This window comes from Scyliorhinus torazame, chromosome 1 (genome assembly GCF_047496885.1).
Source record: "Scyliorhinus torazame isolate Kashiwa2021f chromosome 1, sScyTor2.1, whole genome shotgun sequence".
Classification (NCBI taxonomy): Eukaryota; Metazoa; Chordata; class Chondrichthyes; order Carcharhiniformes; family Scyliorhinidae; genus Scyliorhinus; species Scyliorhinus torazame.
In genome coordinates this window covers 142,560,652-142,580,664 of record NC_092707.1, presented here as the reverse complement: position 1 = coordinate 142,580,664, position 20,013 = coordinate 142,560,652, and the positions used below count along the sequence as shown (strand labels likewise).

General features: G+C 43.1%; 1 protein-coding gene across 8 annotated transcripts in view; it reads right to left on the bottom strand.

Annotated features, from left to right (window-relative positions):
- The window catches only part of LOC140413718 (KH domain-containing RNA-binding protein QKI-like), a 123,063-nt gene that overhangs the window by 37,414 nt on the left and 65,636 nt on the right, over positions 1-20,013 (bottom strand). For all 8 annotated transcript variants that reach the window (XM_072500923.1, XM_072500929.1, XM_072500927.1 and 5 more), the window contains exon 3: positions 11,848-11,964. In XM_072500923.1, coding sequence (XP_072357024.1) covers positions 11,848-11,964 — 117 coding nt within the window. The remainder of the gene's footprint in view (positions 1-11,847; positions 11,965-20,013) is intronic.

The following is a 20,013-nucleotide window of genomic DNA, read 5'->3' as shown; positions in this document are numbered from 1 at the left end:
TTCTTAAAGTATCACACAGCAGATTCATTTTATAGGAACTGGGCACTGATGCTGGTGCAATGACAAAGCTTTTCACTTTTTTCTTCCAATGTTCTCACTGGAATACATCTGAGAAGTTTGAAAATATCAGTTTCAAAAGATCATCCTTCAGGGCAAAAGACCTATCTTGGTTTAAAAAGCTACTCTTTCACACATATTTTAAGTAACAATGGTTGCTGGATTCCACTCCACATCATGAAGGCCTTGCACCTCAAATGCATAAGATAGGCTAGGCTACTCCTAGATGTTAATTTGCTGCTGTAACTTGAAATATGCACTTGAATTGCCGTAACCAAGAAGATTACGGGCCAAGTAGCTGGAAAGTGGAATGTGGCTGGTGGCTACTTCCATGCAACAAACCTATACGATTCTATGACTATATATTTATTTGGATACAGCACACAAAGGATTAAATTGAGAGTGCGGCATTTGTATTATTTCCCTTCCCTCCCCACCTCTGAATTGATAGAGAAGGTGTCAAAAGGGCAGGCTACACTTCAAATCGGTCAGTCACCAGCACTGGATCAGATGTGGAGGAAAGTAAGGGTGGAAATTGCAAAGATAATAGTCATAATCTTCCAATTCTCCTTTGGTACAGAGGTGGTGGCATGGAGAAATGCAAAATGTTAAGCTTTTTTTCAAAATCCAAAGGTAAATCCAGCAACTACAGGCCAACCAGTTTAACCTCAATGGTGGGAGAGTTTCTGGAAATTGTAATCGGATACAAAATTAGCAAATCACTTGGACAAACCTGATTAAGGAAAGTCAGCACAGAGAAAATCATATAACAAATTTGATTTGATTCTTTTGATGAGATAACAGAGAATTGATGATGGTAATGCAGCTGGGTGTGCATGGACTGCCAAAAGGTGTTTGATAGAGTGCTACATAATAGGCTTGCCAGCAAAAGCCGATGGAATAAAATGGGCAGTGTAAACAGTGTGATGGTGAATGGTTGTTCTTCACAATTGAGGAAGGTTTATAGTGGAGCTCGTTGGGGATCTGTATTAGAACCACTGCTTTTCTTGATTTATATTAATGACCAAGGCACAATTTAAGATTTGCATATGTCAAAACTTGTTAAGTATTGTAAACAGATAGTGGTGATGAGACTTCACGATGACAGACATTATGTCACGTACCACCAGCAATTTTTACACTGCTAAGTAGAGGGGAGTTCAGGCTGCCGAATCCAGAAAGCAGTTTATTGAAAAAAGGCAGATTTACAGGTTTCAACTTGGCACCAGCTGAAGTTGTTAATGGCAAAAGCATGCCCTCTGCACCAGTATCCAAAAGTTGAATATGCCCCAAAAGGGTAGGGAACTGATACAACTGCAGCCTTAGAACTCTTATTCTGTTAGCCTGCAAAATCACCCTGACACCCAAACCTACATCTTACGCTCTCACCTCCAAGAGAATAACTGGAGTTTGAGATACTCGAGTTGAATCCCCGTTATCAACTTATCCAATTTGATCATTAAGTCACACGCTATCAATATCAGGTTTCCTTACATCAACCTTAAAATTACATATTCCAGTGAAATGAAATGGTTTCACAAGTGGGTAAGCATTCCACCTTCTTGGGTCTAATCCAACATTAAAAAGTGCCCTCAGTCCAATAGCTAGTTCAACAGCAGAGGCAATTGTTCCTGCAGGTGGACAAACTGAACTGAGGGGGTGTGGCAAGAGTAAGAAAGGGAGCTGCGCTTGGGCCAAACACTGCACCATTTTCCATATCCAAGCTTGACGTGGCAGTCAGGAAGGTAGATAGATATTAGATACCGCTTAAGTCAGAGCCAGAGGGGAAAGTTCCAGCTTTTGCCAAAATGAAATGAGAAGGTCTGGCACCTGCGTTTGACTGTTTTATTGTTGGAGAGGTAACAGCAGCTGTTGGGCCAATGGGCAAGGCAATAAAATGATCATCAAGCCACTGGAAAAAGTTAATGAGGTGGATGTAAATGACAACAGCCAAGGATGGAACCCTACAGTACATCAAATGTGCCTGCCTAGGTGTGAAGGGCAAGGCATTGGAGGCAGTGCACTAGTATGATGATTACAACCAGAGGATTAAAAGGAGTACCCATCAATGAGCTCTACTTTAAAAGGTATCCCTGTGAAAAACATTAACCACCCAATTGTTGGTCTAGCCAACAAACCAATTGCATTTTTTCTTCAGACTCCTGCCCAACAGAGACAATTCACATGAGCTACAAACACATTATCCATTATAACTTCAAATTTCTTTGAAATTGGACATCTTAAGTATTAATAGCTGGCAAAATAGGTACCTGCCCGACACCACTGGAAGGTGTACCCAACCTCTCTGCCCCACGAGACCAGACCGACCCATGCACAACCCCCTCCAGTGACCCCGACACCACCACCATCATCCACGACCCCTCCGACCGCAATCACTTACCTTATGCAAAGCTAGCCTTGCCACGTAAGAGCAGCCGCCGACTCAGGAAGTGGGGAAAACACGCCGGCCTGAAGGTGAAACTTAAATTACGCGGCTTCAAGACTCCTCGCCCCAGCGTACTCATGGCAAACGTCCAAGCGATTGAGAACAAGCTGGATGAATTCAACGCTGGACTTCCTCCCAGAAAAAAAAGTGAGAAACTGCTGTGTGCTCTGCTTCACCGAGACATGGCTCGCTCCGGCCACACCAGACTGCGCCATCCAACCCAAAGGTTTTTCAATCCACTGGATGGATCGCATGATGGCCTCAGGCAAGTCGAAGGGCAGATGTGTTTGCCTCCTCATCAACACCTCCTGGCACTCGGATGTGGTGTCCCTAGCGTACCACTGCTCCCCAGACCTAGAATACCTAACCGTTAAGTATCGCCCTTTCTACCTCCCACGTGAATTCACCTCTGTGCTATCACAGCAGTCTACATCCCACCCCAGGTGGAAATGAAGAAAGCATTTGACAAACTACATTCCACCATCAACAACCAAGAAACAAATCACCCCGAAACCCTGACAATCGTGGCCGGAGTGTTCAACCAGGCCAACCTCAGGAAGGTTCTACCCAAACTCCATCAACATATCTCCGTCCCCACCAGAGGTGCAAACATCCTGGACCACTGCTACACGAGCATCAAAGGTGCCTACTGCTACCTACTTGCGGCTTACAAACAGCAACTCAAGCGTGCTGAACCAGTCAAGAAAACCTTGCAGTGCTGGTCTGAGGCATTTGAGGACATCCTTCACGACTGCTTGGGAGTCCGTAGACTGCTCCATATTCAAGGTCGCGCTAACCTGGACGAGTATGCAACCGTCATCACAGACTTCATCAGTAAGCGTGTCAAGGACTGTGCACCAAAGAAGACAATACGGGTGTTCCCCAATCAGAAACCCTGGCTCGACCAAAGGGTTCACTCCCTGCTGAAGTCCCGGACGGAGGCGTTCAAGTCTGACGACCCTGACCTATGTAACAAATTCAGGTATGACGTACGGAAAGCCATCAGGGATGCAAAAAGAAAATACCGCATCAAACTAGAACCCCAGGCCAACGACACTAACCCACGACGATTATGGCAGGGCCGACACAAGATCACAGGCTACAAAGCAAGGCCAGGCGGTTATCTGGGGCTGGAGCATCCCTACCCGATGATCTGAACAAGTTCTATGCCCGCTTTGAGCAGTCAGCCAGTGCATCAGTGCCACCTGCCCCAACAGCCCAGGACACCCATACCTCTGAGGCTGTAATAGTGGGTAAGAGCTGCCTTCTTGAAAGTGAATCCGCGGAAAGCGAAGGGCCCCGACGGAGTCCCTGGGCGAGCACTCAGAGCCTGCGCAGACCAGCTGGCGAGTGTATTCCCAGGTATCTTCAACACCTCATTCCTTCGCTCCGAGGTCCCCGCCTGCTTCAAGAAGACCACCATAATACCAGTACCAAAGAAGAACAAGGTAGCCTGCCTCAACGACTACCGACTGGTGGCCCTGACATCTGTTATCATGAAATGCTTCGAGCGGCTAGTCACGAGACGGATCACTGCCAGCCTCCCAGATGGTCTCGATCCACTGCAGTTTGCCCATCACCGCAACCTGTCCACAGCAGACGCCATCTCCCTGGCTCTACAATCAACACTCGAACACCTCGACAACAAGGACACATACGTAAGACTACTGTTCATAGACTACAGCACCACCTTCAAAACTATTACCCCGACAAGACTAATAACTAAACTCTGCAATTTTGGACTTGACCCCTCGCTGTGTTTCCTCACCAACAGATCGCAATCTGTCAGGATAGGCAACAGCACCTCATCCACAATAGTCCTCAACACCAGGGCCCCGCAAGGATGTGTGCTCAGTCCTCTACGGTACTCCCTATACACATGACTGTGGGGCAAGATTTAACTCCAACTCAATCTATAAGCTTGCGGATGACACGACTGTGGTGGGCCGTATCACAAATAACGACAAATCAGACTACAGAAGGGAGATAAATCACTTGGTTACATGGTGGACCGAGAACAACCTCTTGCTAAATGTCAAACAGATAATAGACTTCAGGAAGCATAGCACGACACACACTCCCGTCTGCATCAATGGCTCCGAAGTGGAGATGATCGATAGCAAGTTCCTGGGGGTCACCATCACCAACAGTCTGTCCTGGTCCACTCGCTTTAATGCAACAGTCAAGAAAGCCCAACAATGTCTCTACTTCCTACAGAAACTAAAGAAATTCGGCATGTCTGCATCGACTCTCCCTAAACTTCTACAGATATGCCATAGGGTGCATCCTATCCAGCTGCATCACAGCTTGGTATGGTGACTGTTCAGTCCAAGATCGTAAGAAAGTGCAGAGTGTGGTGAACTCAGCGCACGCATCACACAAGTTTGCCACCCTCACATTGATGCTGCATACACCTCCCGCTGCCTCAGGAAGGTACGAAGCATTATCAGAGACCCCTCACACCCAGGCTTTGCCCTCTTCCAGACCCTTCCATCAGGCAGAAGGTACAGAAGTCTAAAGACCCGCACATCCAGACCTAGAGATAACTTCTTTCCCACAGCTACTGGACTCCTCAATGACTCCCCCTTGGACTGATCTGATCCCTGTAAGAACACCATTCACGGCACCCTATGCTGCTCTTGCTCATGTATTTGCTTTGTTTGGCCCCTTGTTCCGCACTGTAACCAATCACTGTTTATTGATGTACCATTTGTTAATGTAAGCCTACTTGTGACAATAAAGATTATTATTTCCCTCCACCCGAACTTGGTTTTGATGAGTATTTTACTTGATTTAAACACTGATAGAATTTCCTTCTGAATAAAGCTTTTGTAATAGCAATAGCAAAGCTTATTGGGAGTAGGGTTAATTAAAATAAATGACATTAGAACAAATATCTGAAACATACCTAATTTCACCATCTTCAGGATGCACTGCAGTAACGCACCAAGGTTCCTTAGACAGCACCTTCCAAACCCACGCCCACTACCCTCTAGAAGGACAAGAGCAGCAGATACCTGTGAAACCCCACCACCTGGACATTCGCTCCAAGTCACTTACCACCCTGACTTGGAAATAAATCGCCATTCCTTTACTGTCGCTGAGGCAACATCATGGAACTCCCTCCCTAACAGCAGAGTGGGTGTACTATTATGGGCCAGGGTTTAGAGACCCCCAAAGTGTATCATGGAGTTCACCTGACCCATAATTTTTAATAGATTGTGGTATGGGGAGCACACGGCCCACTCTACAGGTGTGGTACAGCAAAAAAAATCGCAAAGTATTTTTTAAAGCAAACAATGTTTATTCTGTGAACTCAAGTTAACCTTTTAAAACATAGTGAACATCTTAGCAACCATTAATTCAAATACAACCCCCAAAGACTACAACACTAAGTAATCCTTTAAGCTTTCCTTTTAACATCCATACGACTTAAAACACCTTTTACCAGAAGCACATCAGGTTAAAGTCACTACTGTTATTAGTTTTAAATCACCAGGATCGATTTACAGTCTTTAGATTACAGATTCATACACCTTCTGGCTGCGACTGCAGCTATCCAGCTCTGAAAACGAAACTAAAACACACCCTGCAGCAAACAGCCTAAAACAAAAGTAAAAAGCTGACAGACAGCCCAGCTCCACCCACTCTGACATCACTGCAGTAATAAACACCCATTTCTTAAAGGTACGCTCACATGACAGTACCTGCACCTCAAGGATTGCAGAGGTTCAAGGAGGCAACTCACCATCTTCTGAAGGCAACTTAGGACGGGCAATAAATGTTGGCCTAGTCAGCGACCCTCACATCTCATAAATGATTTTCTTTTAAATTAAGGGAACGGTTGAACATAAAAGCAAGGATGTTACACTTCAGTTATTCAGGGCACTGTTAAGCACATCTTGAATACGGTGTGCAGTTTTGGTTTCCGTATTTAATGAAGGAGGTAAATGCATTGGAGAAGGTTGAGACGTTCACTAGATTGACACCGGGAATGAGTGGATTTGTCCTCTGAGGAAAGGTTGGACAGATTGGGCTGGTTTCCACTGGCTTTTAGAAGAGTGAGGGGTTACTGGATTGAAGTAAACAAGATCCTGACCAGTTTTGACAATGTGGATGCGGAAAGGATGTTTCCTCTTGTGCATGCATCCACAAGTAAAGGGCACGTTTTTAGGACGAAGATGGAGATTTTCTTTGTCAGAGTTGACACATTTTGGTACGCTGTCTCAAAAGCTGGTGGAGTTGGGGATATTTCAATATATGTTTACGGCAGAGGTAGTTCAGGGGTAGATGGGAATTTGAAACACAAATAGATCACAGATACATATAAGGTAGGAACAGAAAGAGACCTTTTGGCCCTTCGAGCCTGTTCCGCCATTTATCATAATCATGGCTGATCATCCAATTTAATAGTCTAATCCTGCTTTCTCGCCATAGTCTTTGATCCCATTCTCTCCAAGTGCTATATCTAGCCGCCTCTCGAATATATTCAATGGTTTAGCATCAACTACATCCTGTGGTAACGAATTCCACAGGCTCACCACTCTGTGGGTGAAGAAATGTCTCCTCATCTCAGTCCGAAATGGTTTACCCTGAATCCTCAGTCTGTGACCCCTGGTCCCGGGCACACCCACCATCGGGAACATCTTCCCTGCATCTACACTGTCTAATCCTGTTAGAATTTTATACGTCTCCGAGATCCCCCTCATTCTTCTAACTCCAGCAAGAATAATCCTAACCGAGTCAATCTCTCCTCATATGACAGTCCCGCCATCCCTGGAATCAGTTTGGTAAACCTTTGCTGCACTCCCTTGAGAGCAAGAACATCATTCCTCAGAAAAGGAGACCAAAACTGCACACAATATTCTAGATGCGGCCTCACCAAGGCCCTGTATAATTGCAACAACATCCCTGCTTCTGCACTCAAAACCTCTTGCAATGAAGGCGAACATATGATTAGCCTTCTTTACCGCCTGCTGCACCTGCATGCTTACCTTCAGCGACTGATGTACAAGGACACCCAGGTCCCGCTGCACACTCCCCTCTCCCAATTTATAACCATTTAGCTATACTTTTATTGAATGGCGGAGCAGGCTCGAATGACCAAATGGCCGACTCGTGCTTCTATTTTGCATGTTCGTATGTACTTACACGATATGCATGCAAGCTGTATATATGTACACTGTCCCAAAAAAAACAAGCTTTACAAAATGAGTCTTGGGAGAGAATAATATTGCACACGTGTACTGCACACGTGTACTCAACTGTGTGGCATTCATCCAGGTTTAATGAGCCTGCAGGTTAAAATGACTAAGCATTGAAATTTTACACTTCATCTGTCACCTTCAAAACTAATTAATGGCAGGTAGATTTGATTTACAGAGCACTTTCTCAGATTAGAGCAAAACCCACAAACTCAGCAAAATTGAAGTGCAAATGCCTGGGTAAAAAGTTCTAATTTATTTTCTGGCCCATGTAATCAGCTTCTACAACACAAATAATTTAACTTCTTTCAAATCAATCTAGCAATGTTCACCAGTTGCTCAAAATCCTGCAATCTCTTATCAACAGCTTTCTATTGGCTGGAAGTGATTTATTAAAGGAAGACGCGAGATGACAGAACGTGTCATTTATCAGCAAATGCTGTCAAAACAGGCTTGTTGTCAAAACAAAATAAATTAGTTCTACTATCATAGAATCACTACAGTGCTAAAAGATGCCATTCGGCCCATCGAGTCTGCACCAACCCTCTGAAAGAGCACCCTCCCCCCTGGACAGAGAGGAAATCCACACCAACACAGCGAAAACGTACAAATGCCACAGTCACCCAAGGTCAGAATCGAACCTGGGTCCCTGGCGCTGCGAGGCAGCAGTGGTAACCACTGTGCTGTGTCAGCCCCTTTGAAATGATAGAATCATAGAATCCCTACATTACAGAAGAGGCCATTCAGTCCAGAGTCTGCAACAACCCTCTGAAAGAGTACCGTAATCAGGCTCCTGCCCTATCCCAGCAACTCCACAACCCCACTTGACCTGCACATTCGGGCAATTTAGCATGGCCAATCCATCTAACCGTTGAGACTGTGGGAGGAAAGCAGAGCACCCGGAGCAAACCCAAACAGACCTCCAAGGCCAGAATTGAACCAGGTCCCTGGCACTGTGAGGCAGCAGTGCTAACCATTGTGCCACCACGGTCTCTCCCACCAAGCAGAAATAAATGAAAAATCAGAACTCAAGATGAGACTTTAACCACTCCACCCGGTGAAAACAGGTAACTGAGAATTTAAAGCCACTATTTCGACTTTATTTTTGCCAACCACTTAATGAACACCGGCATATCAAGGATCTTTTTAGAATCTTAATTCACTTACATTAATGGAAGTTGTGTTCAATAATATCTCCTACAATTGCTTTGAGGGTTAATGGAAGCACTGTGGAGCTATATTTGCCAGAACTTAAAAAAGTACTTTTATACCATAACAACATAAAACATTTACATGTGTGAACAAGGAACATACCTGTTCCTTTATGAAATAACCTAGGATCAGAAATAACTTGCAGTAGACCAGCCAACCCCAGCTCTCAGTTTACCTAATTTTACCATGTGCACTACTTAATTTTGACTATTTAGTTTCAGCATCAACAATGCAGTACATTCCTGGAGGTTTCATGGCATTGCTTAGAGCAAAAAATATTGGGCCCCTCAGGTCCAGTTAGGATTTAAAGTTGACACTGAATTAGCCCATTAAGGGAATGGAAACAGCTTGGTGCATGTCGATATCAAGCGATTTTTGATCAACAGCTTCTTCATTTCTGCTTTAATCAGTTGTCCCCAGCTGCAATTCATGCTAAATTCTTCACTTCATGTCAATCTCTGGGGTCATACACCAGTTTCAGCACATCAATAATGGACAAACCCACCAACAGGAAATGGACGATGCACCTGGCACAGAGCTTGAACAGCAGTGTGTTGGAATAATCAATTCAGAAGGCCAGCCATTGATCTTCTGTTTATTGATGCATTTAATTGCTTTTCGCCATGCAGTATTTACCTCACATAGGGAAGGGGCCACTCAAAAATTGTATTAGATGCTACGCACGATGGGTAATGTAATTTTGAAACTACAGGGAATAGATCACATGTATTATAGATGCATTTAGGGATGAAGAGTGTGAGATTTTGAAACAGTCCAGCAACAGGAATAGAGAAGCTGGCCATGTTAAATGTCATCGTGTTTTATTTTTAAAATAAATTTAAAGTACCCAATTAAGGGGCAATTTAGCGTGGCCAATCCACCTACCCGGTGCATCTTTGGGTTATGGGGGTGAGACCCACGCAGACATGGAGAGAATATACAAACTCCACATGGACAATGACTTGGGTCCACTGTGCCCCTACTGTGCCTTATTTAAATACATTGAAAGAGGGTGACATGGTGGTGCAGTGGTTAGCACTGCTGTCGCAAGGCAAAGACAATTCAGATAGGCTTTTTAATAAGCAGCAATGTATTTCGCCCCAGTCTGAATGATTGCCACCCTAAGAATCTGAAGACAGAGCACTGAGATTTTAAAAACTGCAAATGTAGGAGGCAAATAGAGAACACTCATCCTTCTAGATTAATTTCTATATTACAACAGTGACTGCATTTCAAAAGTACTAAATTGCTATAAAGTGTCTTGGAACATCAAGGCTGTGAGAGGCTCTGAATATATTATAGGGATGGACAACAAATGCTAGCTAAACCAGGAAGCACTGTTGCCTCATGGTGCCGAGGTCCCAGGTTCAATCCTGGCTCTAGGTCATTGTCCGTGTGGAGTTTGGACATTCTCCCAGTGTTTCGTGGGTTTCGCCCCCACAACCCAAAGATGTGCAGGGTAGGTGGATTAGCCATGCTAAATTGCCCCATCATTGGAAAAAATGAATTGGGCACTCAATTTTTTTATTTTTTTTATAAAGCTAAGCCAGGAAGGCCCATATCCTGTGTAAAAATATATTTAACATTTAGAGTATTTCTCAACAGCATAGGCTTTTTTTTTGCTTTTTCTTCTTAAATATTGGAAGTTCAGGTGGACACTGGTAACCATTTTCAGCACAACTACCTGAAAGTTGTTCAGTTTCCCAATTGTGCTGCAGGTTCCATGTGGCTGGTTGTCCATTTATTTTCTTCACCAGCATGGCTGCCTCCCCACAGCCCATACAATATTGTTTAGGAGTACTAAGCACAAGAATGCTAGGCTTAGCCGTCTGAAATATGTATTGCAATTGAGACCTCCAGACTGAAAGGTGTGTCTGTGGGTGGAGATCATGGTCATGCCCATTCACAAATGAAGCTACAACTTGCTGAAACTTTGGGATACTAGTTTTGCTCACACTTCACCATAAAGGCTTCAGGAAATATTTGAAGAACAAGGTGGCCATGACTACTGTCCGAGTCACCTAATTATGAAAAAGTGGGCTGTACAGTACTAGTGGTTAGCACTGTTGCTTCACAGTGCCACGGTCCGAGGTTCGATTCCCGGCTTGGGTCACCGTCTGTGCGGAGTCTGCACGTTCTCAGTGTCTGTGTGGGTTTCCTCCGGTTTCCTCCCACAAGTCCCAAAAGAAGTGCTGTTAGGTAATTTGGACATTCTGCATTCTCCCTCCGTGTACCTGAACAGGCGCCGGAGTGTGGCGACTAGGGGGTTTTCACAGTAACGTCATTGCAGTCTTAATGCAAGCCTATTTGTGATAATAAAGATTTTTTTTTTTTATTTTTTAAATGCTTGTGTTGTGCTGGTCCAAATCGAGGCAAAAATAAATCTGTCTCTAATACAGTATCATTTGGACAAGTGAAAGTGATATGGATACTTCAGGAACCAAAAGACTGATCGAAGAAAAACAGTCCGTTTTTCTTGTATATTGTTGCAATAATGAAGAGCGTTTAACTAAAGCTATCCATCAGGAATATGAAGTGTGGAGAAATAACTCATTCCGCCCGCATTGATGGCACAAATATTCATAATTTGTGTAACATTTGCAAAAAAGCTGATGGGAAAATGTGAGGATAACCCCACCCACACTAAACCGCAGGTTCCTCTGTTGGAGGGGTTTGCAAGCTAGGATGCATCAATGTTCTCTTTCTCCACCAAAAGGCTTTTATATGCAATAGGAGAAATCAGTCCCCTTGGGGGTATCATTTCTCTAGAGTACATGGAAATCCTGTATTATAATCTTGTCAAGAGTTTTGTCACATTTATCCTCCCAATCTTTGGCAATTTTAGCAGCAGGAAAATCTTCTCCCAAAAACGTGCTATTGTTATTCATTCAGTAAACCAGGCCTATCCATGCTGTTTAGTGGTCTTACCTTCTTTTTGTCCCGCATTGAACTTTTTCCTCGGACCATGATCTTGCAACCAGTCTCTGCTTCCAGTTGTTTTGCTGTGAGCCCTCTTGGGCCAAGGATTCTGCCAACAAAGTTAAACTGTGGAAGAAAATAAAAAGCCACTGTCAGAACAAGAATATAACGAAGTTTGTTAATTCCATTAGGTGGCATATTTATATTACTGAATCATCCCATCAAAATTTGGACAAATACATAGTTTTTAATCTCGACTGCCAGCTTGATGCAAACAAGGTTCTATAAGACAAGTTTCCTCCCAACCCCTCCCAAGTTTCAATGCACATATGCAGAAATGAAACCATTAAATATGTTACACAAAATGCTGAAGTATTTTTACCATGACAATTATCTATAATTTAGTAGATTTGATTCATGAGAAATTTTCAAGGAAAATCAAATCTCCTTGAAATAAATTTCCACATATTGCAATTACCTGTAACTGGTGGGAAAGGAAGACAGTCGGGAAAAAAGAGACTAAGCAATAGGAGAAAGCAAGTGCAAAAATATGCACACATAAATGCTCAATATACAAAAAAATTTACATTTCAAGTCAATTAGTTGTCTCACCTGCTATTTAAGATGGTAAATGCACATGCTATAATTGTTAATCCGATCATTTGAGACAAGAGTGCATTTTAATGTGTATTCCTTTTTCTTCTAAAATTCAAATTGAATTTTGGAAGTAATCGGAGGAAACCATTAGGGAGAGAGAGGGATAAGAGGGGAGGGTAATAGGTTCAGGAAAGAGAAGACATGAATTGTTAAGACCAAGATAAGTTGTAGCAAAACAAGGGCTCAGAGGAGGGATGGAGACTTGTTGTAGGAGGGGGAAAAAGAAGCTACAGCTCACATTTTCTCTACATGCCCAGTCCAAAATACAGACATCAATTGATGACCCCTGTCTGAAAGGAAAAGCCAGGCAGGGAGTAAAGCATGACAGAGAAAAGCAATTGGAAGTGAAACAGACAAACAGCAACATAAAGACAGATGAGAATCCAAATGTTTTAACTGTGCAAAAGTTTGTGTTAAAAATTTCTAAATGACCAATTGACTGGATATGTTGGAGCTTGAACTCCGACTAACAAGAAATCTGCAAATAGGGACATGTAAAGTTCTAAAAATCATAGACAGCAGGATTTTCCATTTTTTAGCATTCTTCCTTTAGAATCCTGTCCTACCATTTCAGGTTCAAGTTGCCCATTACAGTTTGGATATTTACTTAACCACGTTTGTGTTGTGCTCATAGCAAGAACACTGCTTCATATGCAGACCAAGACACATGAATGAAAACCGATGCTCCTATATGCTCTATTCATGGATCCTGGATGACCGATTATCCACCACTATTTACAGCAAACACTGGATCACATGGGATGGCAATGTAACCTGACTTTTGGAAAGGGAGAATATTGTAAACACAAGCGGCAGCACAAATTAAATTGAACATTTATTTCTGAGATGCATAATTCACGCAATTGAGGAATTTAAAGAATGCACATTAAGTAGAACTGGTCCAGTGGAAAGGTTAAACTAATCTTGTAAAGCACCTGCAAATAATGGGACGCTTTTCCCCATTGTTGATTCAACCATTGGCAATACATGCCCACCAGCTGCACTCAAAAGGTCTTGCTCCAGACGGCTGCAGATGTTAATGACCTGTATCAAAACCCTTGCATCCCGAGCCACTGGTGCCCAGACATGTAGAGCGCGGTCCTTTGCTTTTAAGATAGTGTGTTGGGATCTCCCCTCCTTCTAGCTGAATCCTTGTGGATTGAGTATTTTCTAGCTCATACACGACGTAGGATGTACAGCAATGAAACACCATTCAGCCCGACAAGTCCATGCTCCACTTGAATCTCCTCCCTTTTCTCATCGAATTCTGCCAACGTAACCCACTTTGTTTTGTCTGAAATGCATATATACTATTTGTTTCAATCACTCCATACGGTAGCAAGTTCCACATTCTCATCACTCTTTGGGGTAACCAATTCCTTATTGAATTTCTTGGTGACTATCTTGTATTGTAATCTCCAGGTCTGCAACCTCAAGTCGGATCCGATTTAATACAATGGATGGACTTGGAGCTTTGGCAAAGTTGGCAAGGGTTTTCTCCGAGATAATGACATTAGCATCTCACCTCCAAGTTCCCAGACCAATCAGGAGGTGCGAGGAATGAAATGCTTACCCTTTCAAAAGATTTCTAATTAATTAGGCCACAGCATGGACTACAAGGACTCACTGGCATTTGATTTTTGAGGTTGTTGCAACCAGAAGAATTGAGATCGTACCAATAGATCCCGAGGTCTGCAAGGTGAGCTCTCCCAAACACAGGAAGATGACAACCTCGTCAAGTGTGCAGACATTGATTTATGTGGCTGAGAAAGTGAGCAACTGAAGTGCCATCAAGAAGATCCAGATCAGGAGGGCATGACAGGCACATGGCATAACATTTGTGCCAAGGCCCAAATTGATATATTCAGCACTTCCTTTACAGCATTATTCAAGTCAACACACTTTAAAGCTTCAGTCATTCCTCTCCTTGCAACCCATCCAAGCAGCCAACATGCCCCCGTGGCTCTCCTACCCATGTCTCATTCACCCTCCAAAAATAAACATGTTGTCCTTCTCTCCTTCCCATACAAACCGTTGCGAAAACTCACATCTCCCTGCTTTCTCTCCTTGCAGGAGATGACCGCACCCAAATTGGCGAAAGGCAATACCCTGGCAGAGGGGAGAAGAGGCTGTGGCCTTCCAACGACTGGTGGCTATTGGCAATACAAGCCCACTAGCTGTACTCAAAAGGTCTTGCTCTAGGTGGCTGCAGATGTTAATCACCTGCCAACGCCTGTGTCTCCGGAGGCACTAGTGCTCAGACATGTAGAGCGCGGTCCTCTGCTTGCAAGACCTTGGGTTGGGGATCTCCCCTCCGTCCAGCTGAATCCTTGCCGGTCCTCTCTGACCTGTGCAGGAGCATGTAGCTGGCAAAGCAGGTACTGTTGCTGTTACTGCTGGAGCAGTTGGTAGAGGTGGTCTTGCCCCGAGCAGAGGTAAAAGGTGGAGCTCCAAGAGCTGCTCAGAGACATTTTTGAAGACTGGGACCAGGGAAGTGCAGTAGACAGTGCAAAACGTGCAACGTGCCTTTCATGAATTGATCATGGCAAGGCATACACACCTCACACACACTGTTGGGAGAAAAAGGAACGCAGGCCGTTGGCTCATTCCTCACACTAGATACAAGGGTTTATTGAACTCCGAACCCAACCCACAGAAAGCTGAAGAGGGTAGGAATGTCAGAATTCTGACCCAATGGCAATTCCAGGCGTTTTACTACCCTGCATGCTCCAAAACTCCACTTGGCTGGGAAAATTCTGCCCAATGTTAGAGATACTGTATACTATGTACATAAGCAAGCATCATCTTCCAGGCATCTCATACCCATTTGTTACAGGTCGTAACATAATATGCCACTTCCTGTACTTAAGTTCCAGATCAACCAACCTAACCTGATCATGTGGTCAGCTAGCCTGCCGACTGTCACTCGACAACTGGATCAGGTACATCTAAAACCAGAATTGTGGGGTGAGGGGAGAAGGGGCAGAGAACAGACTGTGGACATTGGACCCAGCTTTGCAAAGCTGGGTCCAAAGATCCAAGCCCCAAAACAGAGGGGAAAGACATGTACATCCCGGTCCAGCTATGCTGCTCTTGACAGGAATACACCTCAAATTTGAGATGTCACTGTATAAATATATATAGTGTACCCAATTCATTTTTTTCCAAGGGGCAATTTAGCGTGGCCAATCACCTGCCTTGCACATCTTTGGGCTGTGGGGGCGAAACCCACGCATACATGGGGAGAATGCGCAAACTCCACACAGACAGTGACCCAGAGCCAGGATCGAACCTGGGACCTCGGCGCCATGAGGCAGCAGGGCTAACCCACTGCACCACTGTGCTGCCCTGTCACTGTATAAATATGAACAATTTTGCAATGTACCCTTCTGGAAGTTCAGCATCACTAACAAAAACCAAAAACAAGTCATTGGGAACCAGTGTCCAATTACATGTTACAGATTGAACTAGTAAAACTAACATTTCAAATTAACCTTTGAAAGTAAACAAGGTGAGAAATTAACATGAATGGAGATGAAATACAGAAAGGATCTAATTTGGCATGCTGAACTAGTATCTGAAACACCCAACAGATGTTGGAATTCAGACTAAAGTTTTAGTTTTAATGGTGAATAGCTCTATCAGAAAAATATTTTAGTTCATTCTTAAGTACAATTTAATGGCAAGCTCTCAGCACAAGCGCGGACGTGGCGACTGTAATACATTTGTTTATCCGCTATTTATAAATTCAGTGACCCACTTTAAATGGATGTACTCAAAACAGCTTTCACAAATAATGTTCCATGCAAAATAGAAGCTGCACCTGTTCGCAGTAAATATACACATGAAACTAAAGCACAAGATGTCATTGAGCATTTGCTATGTATTAAAATTCAACAATTCCCAACATCAGATCAATTTAAATGTCTTTTTCCACTTCTGTGCAGATGAGGATGCAATGGTCTCAGTGAAGCAATGCCGGATAAAGCCAGAGTGACAATGACAAGATTACTGTGCTATGGAAATACTGTCAGCCTCTCAAGTTGAATCATGCTCGTGAAAAGCCTTTGACAATTGCAATTTAGCCACTTGCCAAAGTCTTCAGACTCCAACTGCACAAAATTCATATTTTTGCTACCATGACATTTCCTCCTCTTCTGCCATTCACTTATTCCAGAATGTTCTGAATTATCAATTTCCTAGACATTTTACATACACTAATTTATCAGAATACAGCTTTCCAAGATCAAATAGATGTTCAGTGGAAACACCATCTATTTGCTCACGTGTATAGGAAATGCATTTGTCCTCATTTTCCTTGACATTCTATTTATTGCGGGTCTGCACATCTTAAAAAGTTAAGTGGTAGCCTTCTGTCTCATTAAAGTCGATGGCTTGTGCCATGGTGGATAACTACACTGCGTTAAGCATCACCCAGTGTGAATCAAGAGCCCCATTCTGGCATGTCAGTTTCTGCTACATTTGTTGCAGCCTGGCATGATGGATTCCATCCACTTGTTGATCAGAGACCCAAAGCTCCAACTATCCATTGAAGCAGATGGGCCGTGGCAGGTTCTACCCATCACACAAATGAGCAACATCACATAAATTTGTGCCAACATGGTGCCATGTACATATGGCACATGTCCCTACAATTGGCTGACTGAACATAATTTCAGAGGGCCTTTAAGAATGAACCACATTGCTCTGGATCTGTAGTCATATAGGCCGGACTACTTAGACAGCAGATTCCCTTCCCTAAATGACATTAGTGAACCAGACCAGAGGACAGCAGATTCTCTTTCCCAACTGACATTAATGAACCAGATGGGTTTTTACAACAATCGGCAATGGTTTCATGGTCAACTTTAGACTTTTAATTCCAGATTTTTATTGAATTCAAATTTCACCATCTGCAGTGGTGGGATTCAAACCCTAGATCTCTGAATTACTAGTCCGTTGACAATATCCAACAATAGCCATGCTAACAACCAATCTAAGAGAATCAGTTGAGCTTGTAATATGCCTTGTTTACACTTACGAGAAGCAACACATTCATATGCAGGGATCATTCTTTGCAAATAAAAGGAATATGTTTGTACGCCTTTTTGAATTATCAAAAGCACTTCTCCACCAGAAATAGTGAACCATACGGCAGGTTGAGTCAGCTCTGCTATTAACATCATGATGGGTGACCTTGGACTTCAACACCAATTTCTCACCCCATATCTCTCGCTTCCCCGAAACACTAAAAATCCATCTATCACAGCCTTAAAAGCATTCAACAATTGAGCATCTACAACCCTCCGGGGTGAATTTCAATGATTCACAACTATTTGGAGTGAGGTAATTTCTTCTCATCTCAGTCCTAAATAACCAGCTCCTTATCTTGAGACTGTTCCCAAGGGGTTTTAGATTCCTTAACCAGCAGGAACCACCTCTCAGCATCTACCCTATCAAACACCTTCAGAATCTTATAAGCATCAGAGATTACCCATCAATAAAGTTCAGAGAATACAAGCCCAATTTACACAAGACCAATTTAGTGAGCCTTCATTATCTCACTTGCAATGCAGTTACATCCTTCCATTCATACAAGACCTAAACTGTACACAGTACTCCAAATGTGATCTCTCCCAAACCGCTATCTAATTGTAGCAAGACTTCTTTATTCCAGTACTCCAATTGCCTTGTAACAAAAGGCTAACATGCTATTTGCTTGCCTAATTTATTGGCATACCTGCATGCTGACTTTCTGCTTTCCATGGAAACACCATGGCAAATCAGAGTTGACTTGCCAATCAAGCACCCTTTTCTCCTGTGGTATAAATTGTTGAGATTGTCAAATTTCAAACTTTTTCATGTTTGTCCTGATGAGTGCAAGACAAAAAACTTCAGTAAATGTCTCACTTTTCAACAATCATGGCTGATTTTATGCCTCAACTCCACTTTCCTGCCCGCTCTCCATATTCCTAGATTCACTGAGGCAGCAAAATTGGCCGAGACTCCACCTTGGATATACTCAATGATGGCGAATTCACAATCCTCTGGGATAGAAAACACCAAAGATTCACAAGCCTCAGTGAAGAAATTTCTCAGTCCCAAACGACAGGACAGGGGAAATAACTGGTGTCTACCTGTCAAGCCTCCTCAGAATCTTGTATGCTTCAATACATCATCCCCCAATTCTTTTAAATGCAAGAAACATGGACCCAATTTACTCAGTAGGACAGCTGTATCACCCCAGGAACCAATCTAGTGAACCTTCACAGTTCTACCTCCAAATGCAAGTACATCCTTCCTGAAAATACGTCCTTCCTGAAAAAACAGAGATCAAAACTCCACACATCCTCCCAAGTGCAGACACACTAAAGTCCTACACAATTGCAATGGTACTTATTCTTGTATTCCCTTTGCATAAAGGGCAGCATGCTATTTGCCTTCAACATTGATTGGTGTAGTGTCCCTGGTAGGAGTACATCAAAGTATTTTTGAACAACACAATTTAGAAGTTTCACTCCTTTTAAAAAGTATTCTGCTTTTCTAACTACCGTAGTAAATACCTTCGCACTTCCACATATTGCACTTGGCCACTCAAACTGCTTTTTTGTCGCCTGTGGCCTCCTCACAGCTTACGTTCCCATTTAGCTTTATATCATTAACAAATTTAACACATTATATTCTGTCCCTTTCATCCAAGTCATTAACAGACAGTAAATAGTTCTGGCCCTAGCAGTGATTCTTTTGACACTCACTATTTACAGCCTGCTACCTAGAAAGATGACCCATTTATCTCTACTCTTTCAAAGATGTTAACCAAGACTCATATGTCCAATTCCATGAGCCCCATATACCCATAGTAAACTTTTTTGTGCTGCCTTATCAAATGCCTCTTGGAAATCAAGGTTTACTACATCTACTGGCTCCCATTTATCTACCCCACCAGCTCCATCCTGAAAAAAATAAACACCTCCCCCCTTTCCTTTCATAAAACCATGAAGATTAAGTTTGTTTAGCTGGATCTAGATCGGATTTTAGATTCAATCGCTTGCAAACTCCATGACAAAGTCAGGGAAAAACAGTCGAGACATTAATCATGAAGAAACCCACCCAGGCGATACGTCAGATCGTTAACTCTGGGCAAGTCTGCAGATCTAAACAAAAGCCTCAGTAATGTGCAGCAGCACATCAATACTAGCATGCAATCTTTTGTACATTGAGCAGCTAAATTGCATGTAGAAACCAATTTTAAACATCAGAATTCTGGGCCAATCTTTAACAATTCAACAGAGTTCATTTAACATTTTGCCAGATGTAATTTGGTGGCAACATGTAGGCGGAGGTCGCACGTAGGGTGGCTACTACCAGAGCTTTCGTTTGTTGGCTTTTTTCATCCAGATTTGGGGGAAATTTTAGATGATTGATCTCCAGGAAAGTTGCAGCAGCTAAAGGGTGTCGAAAAACCCAGAAGAAAAATGCAGATTGAAAAGGTGCGAGCGATAGTCCCCTTGAGAACTC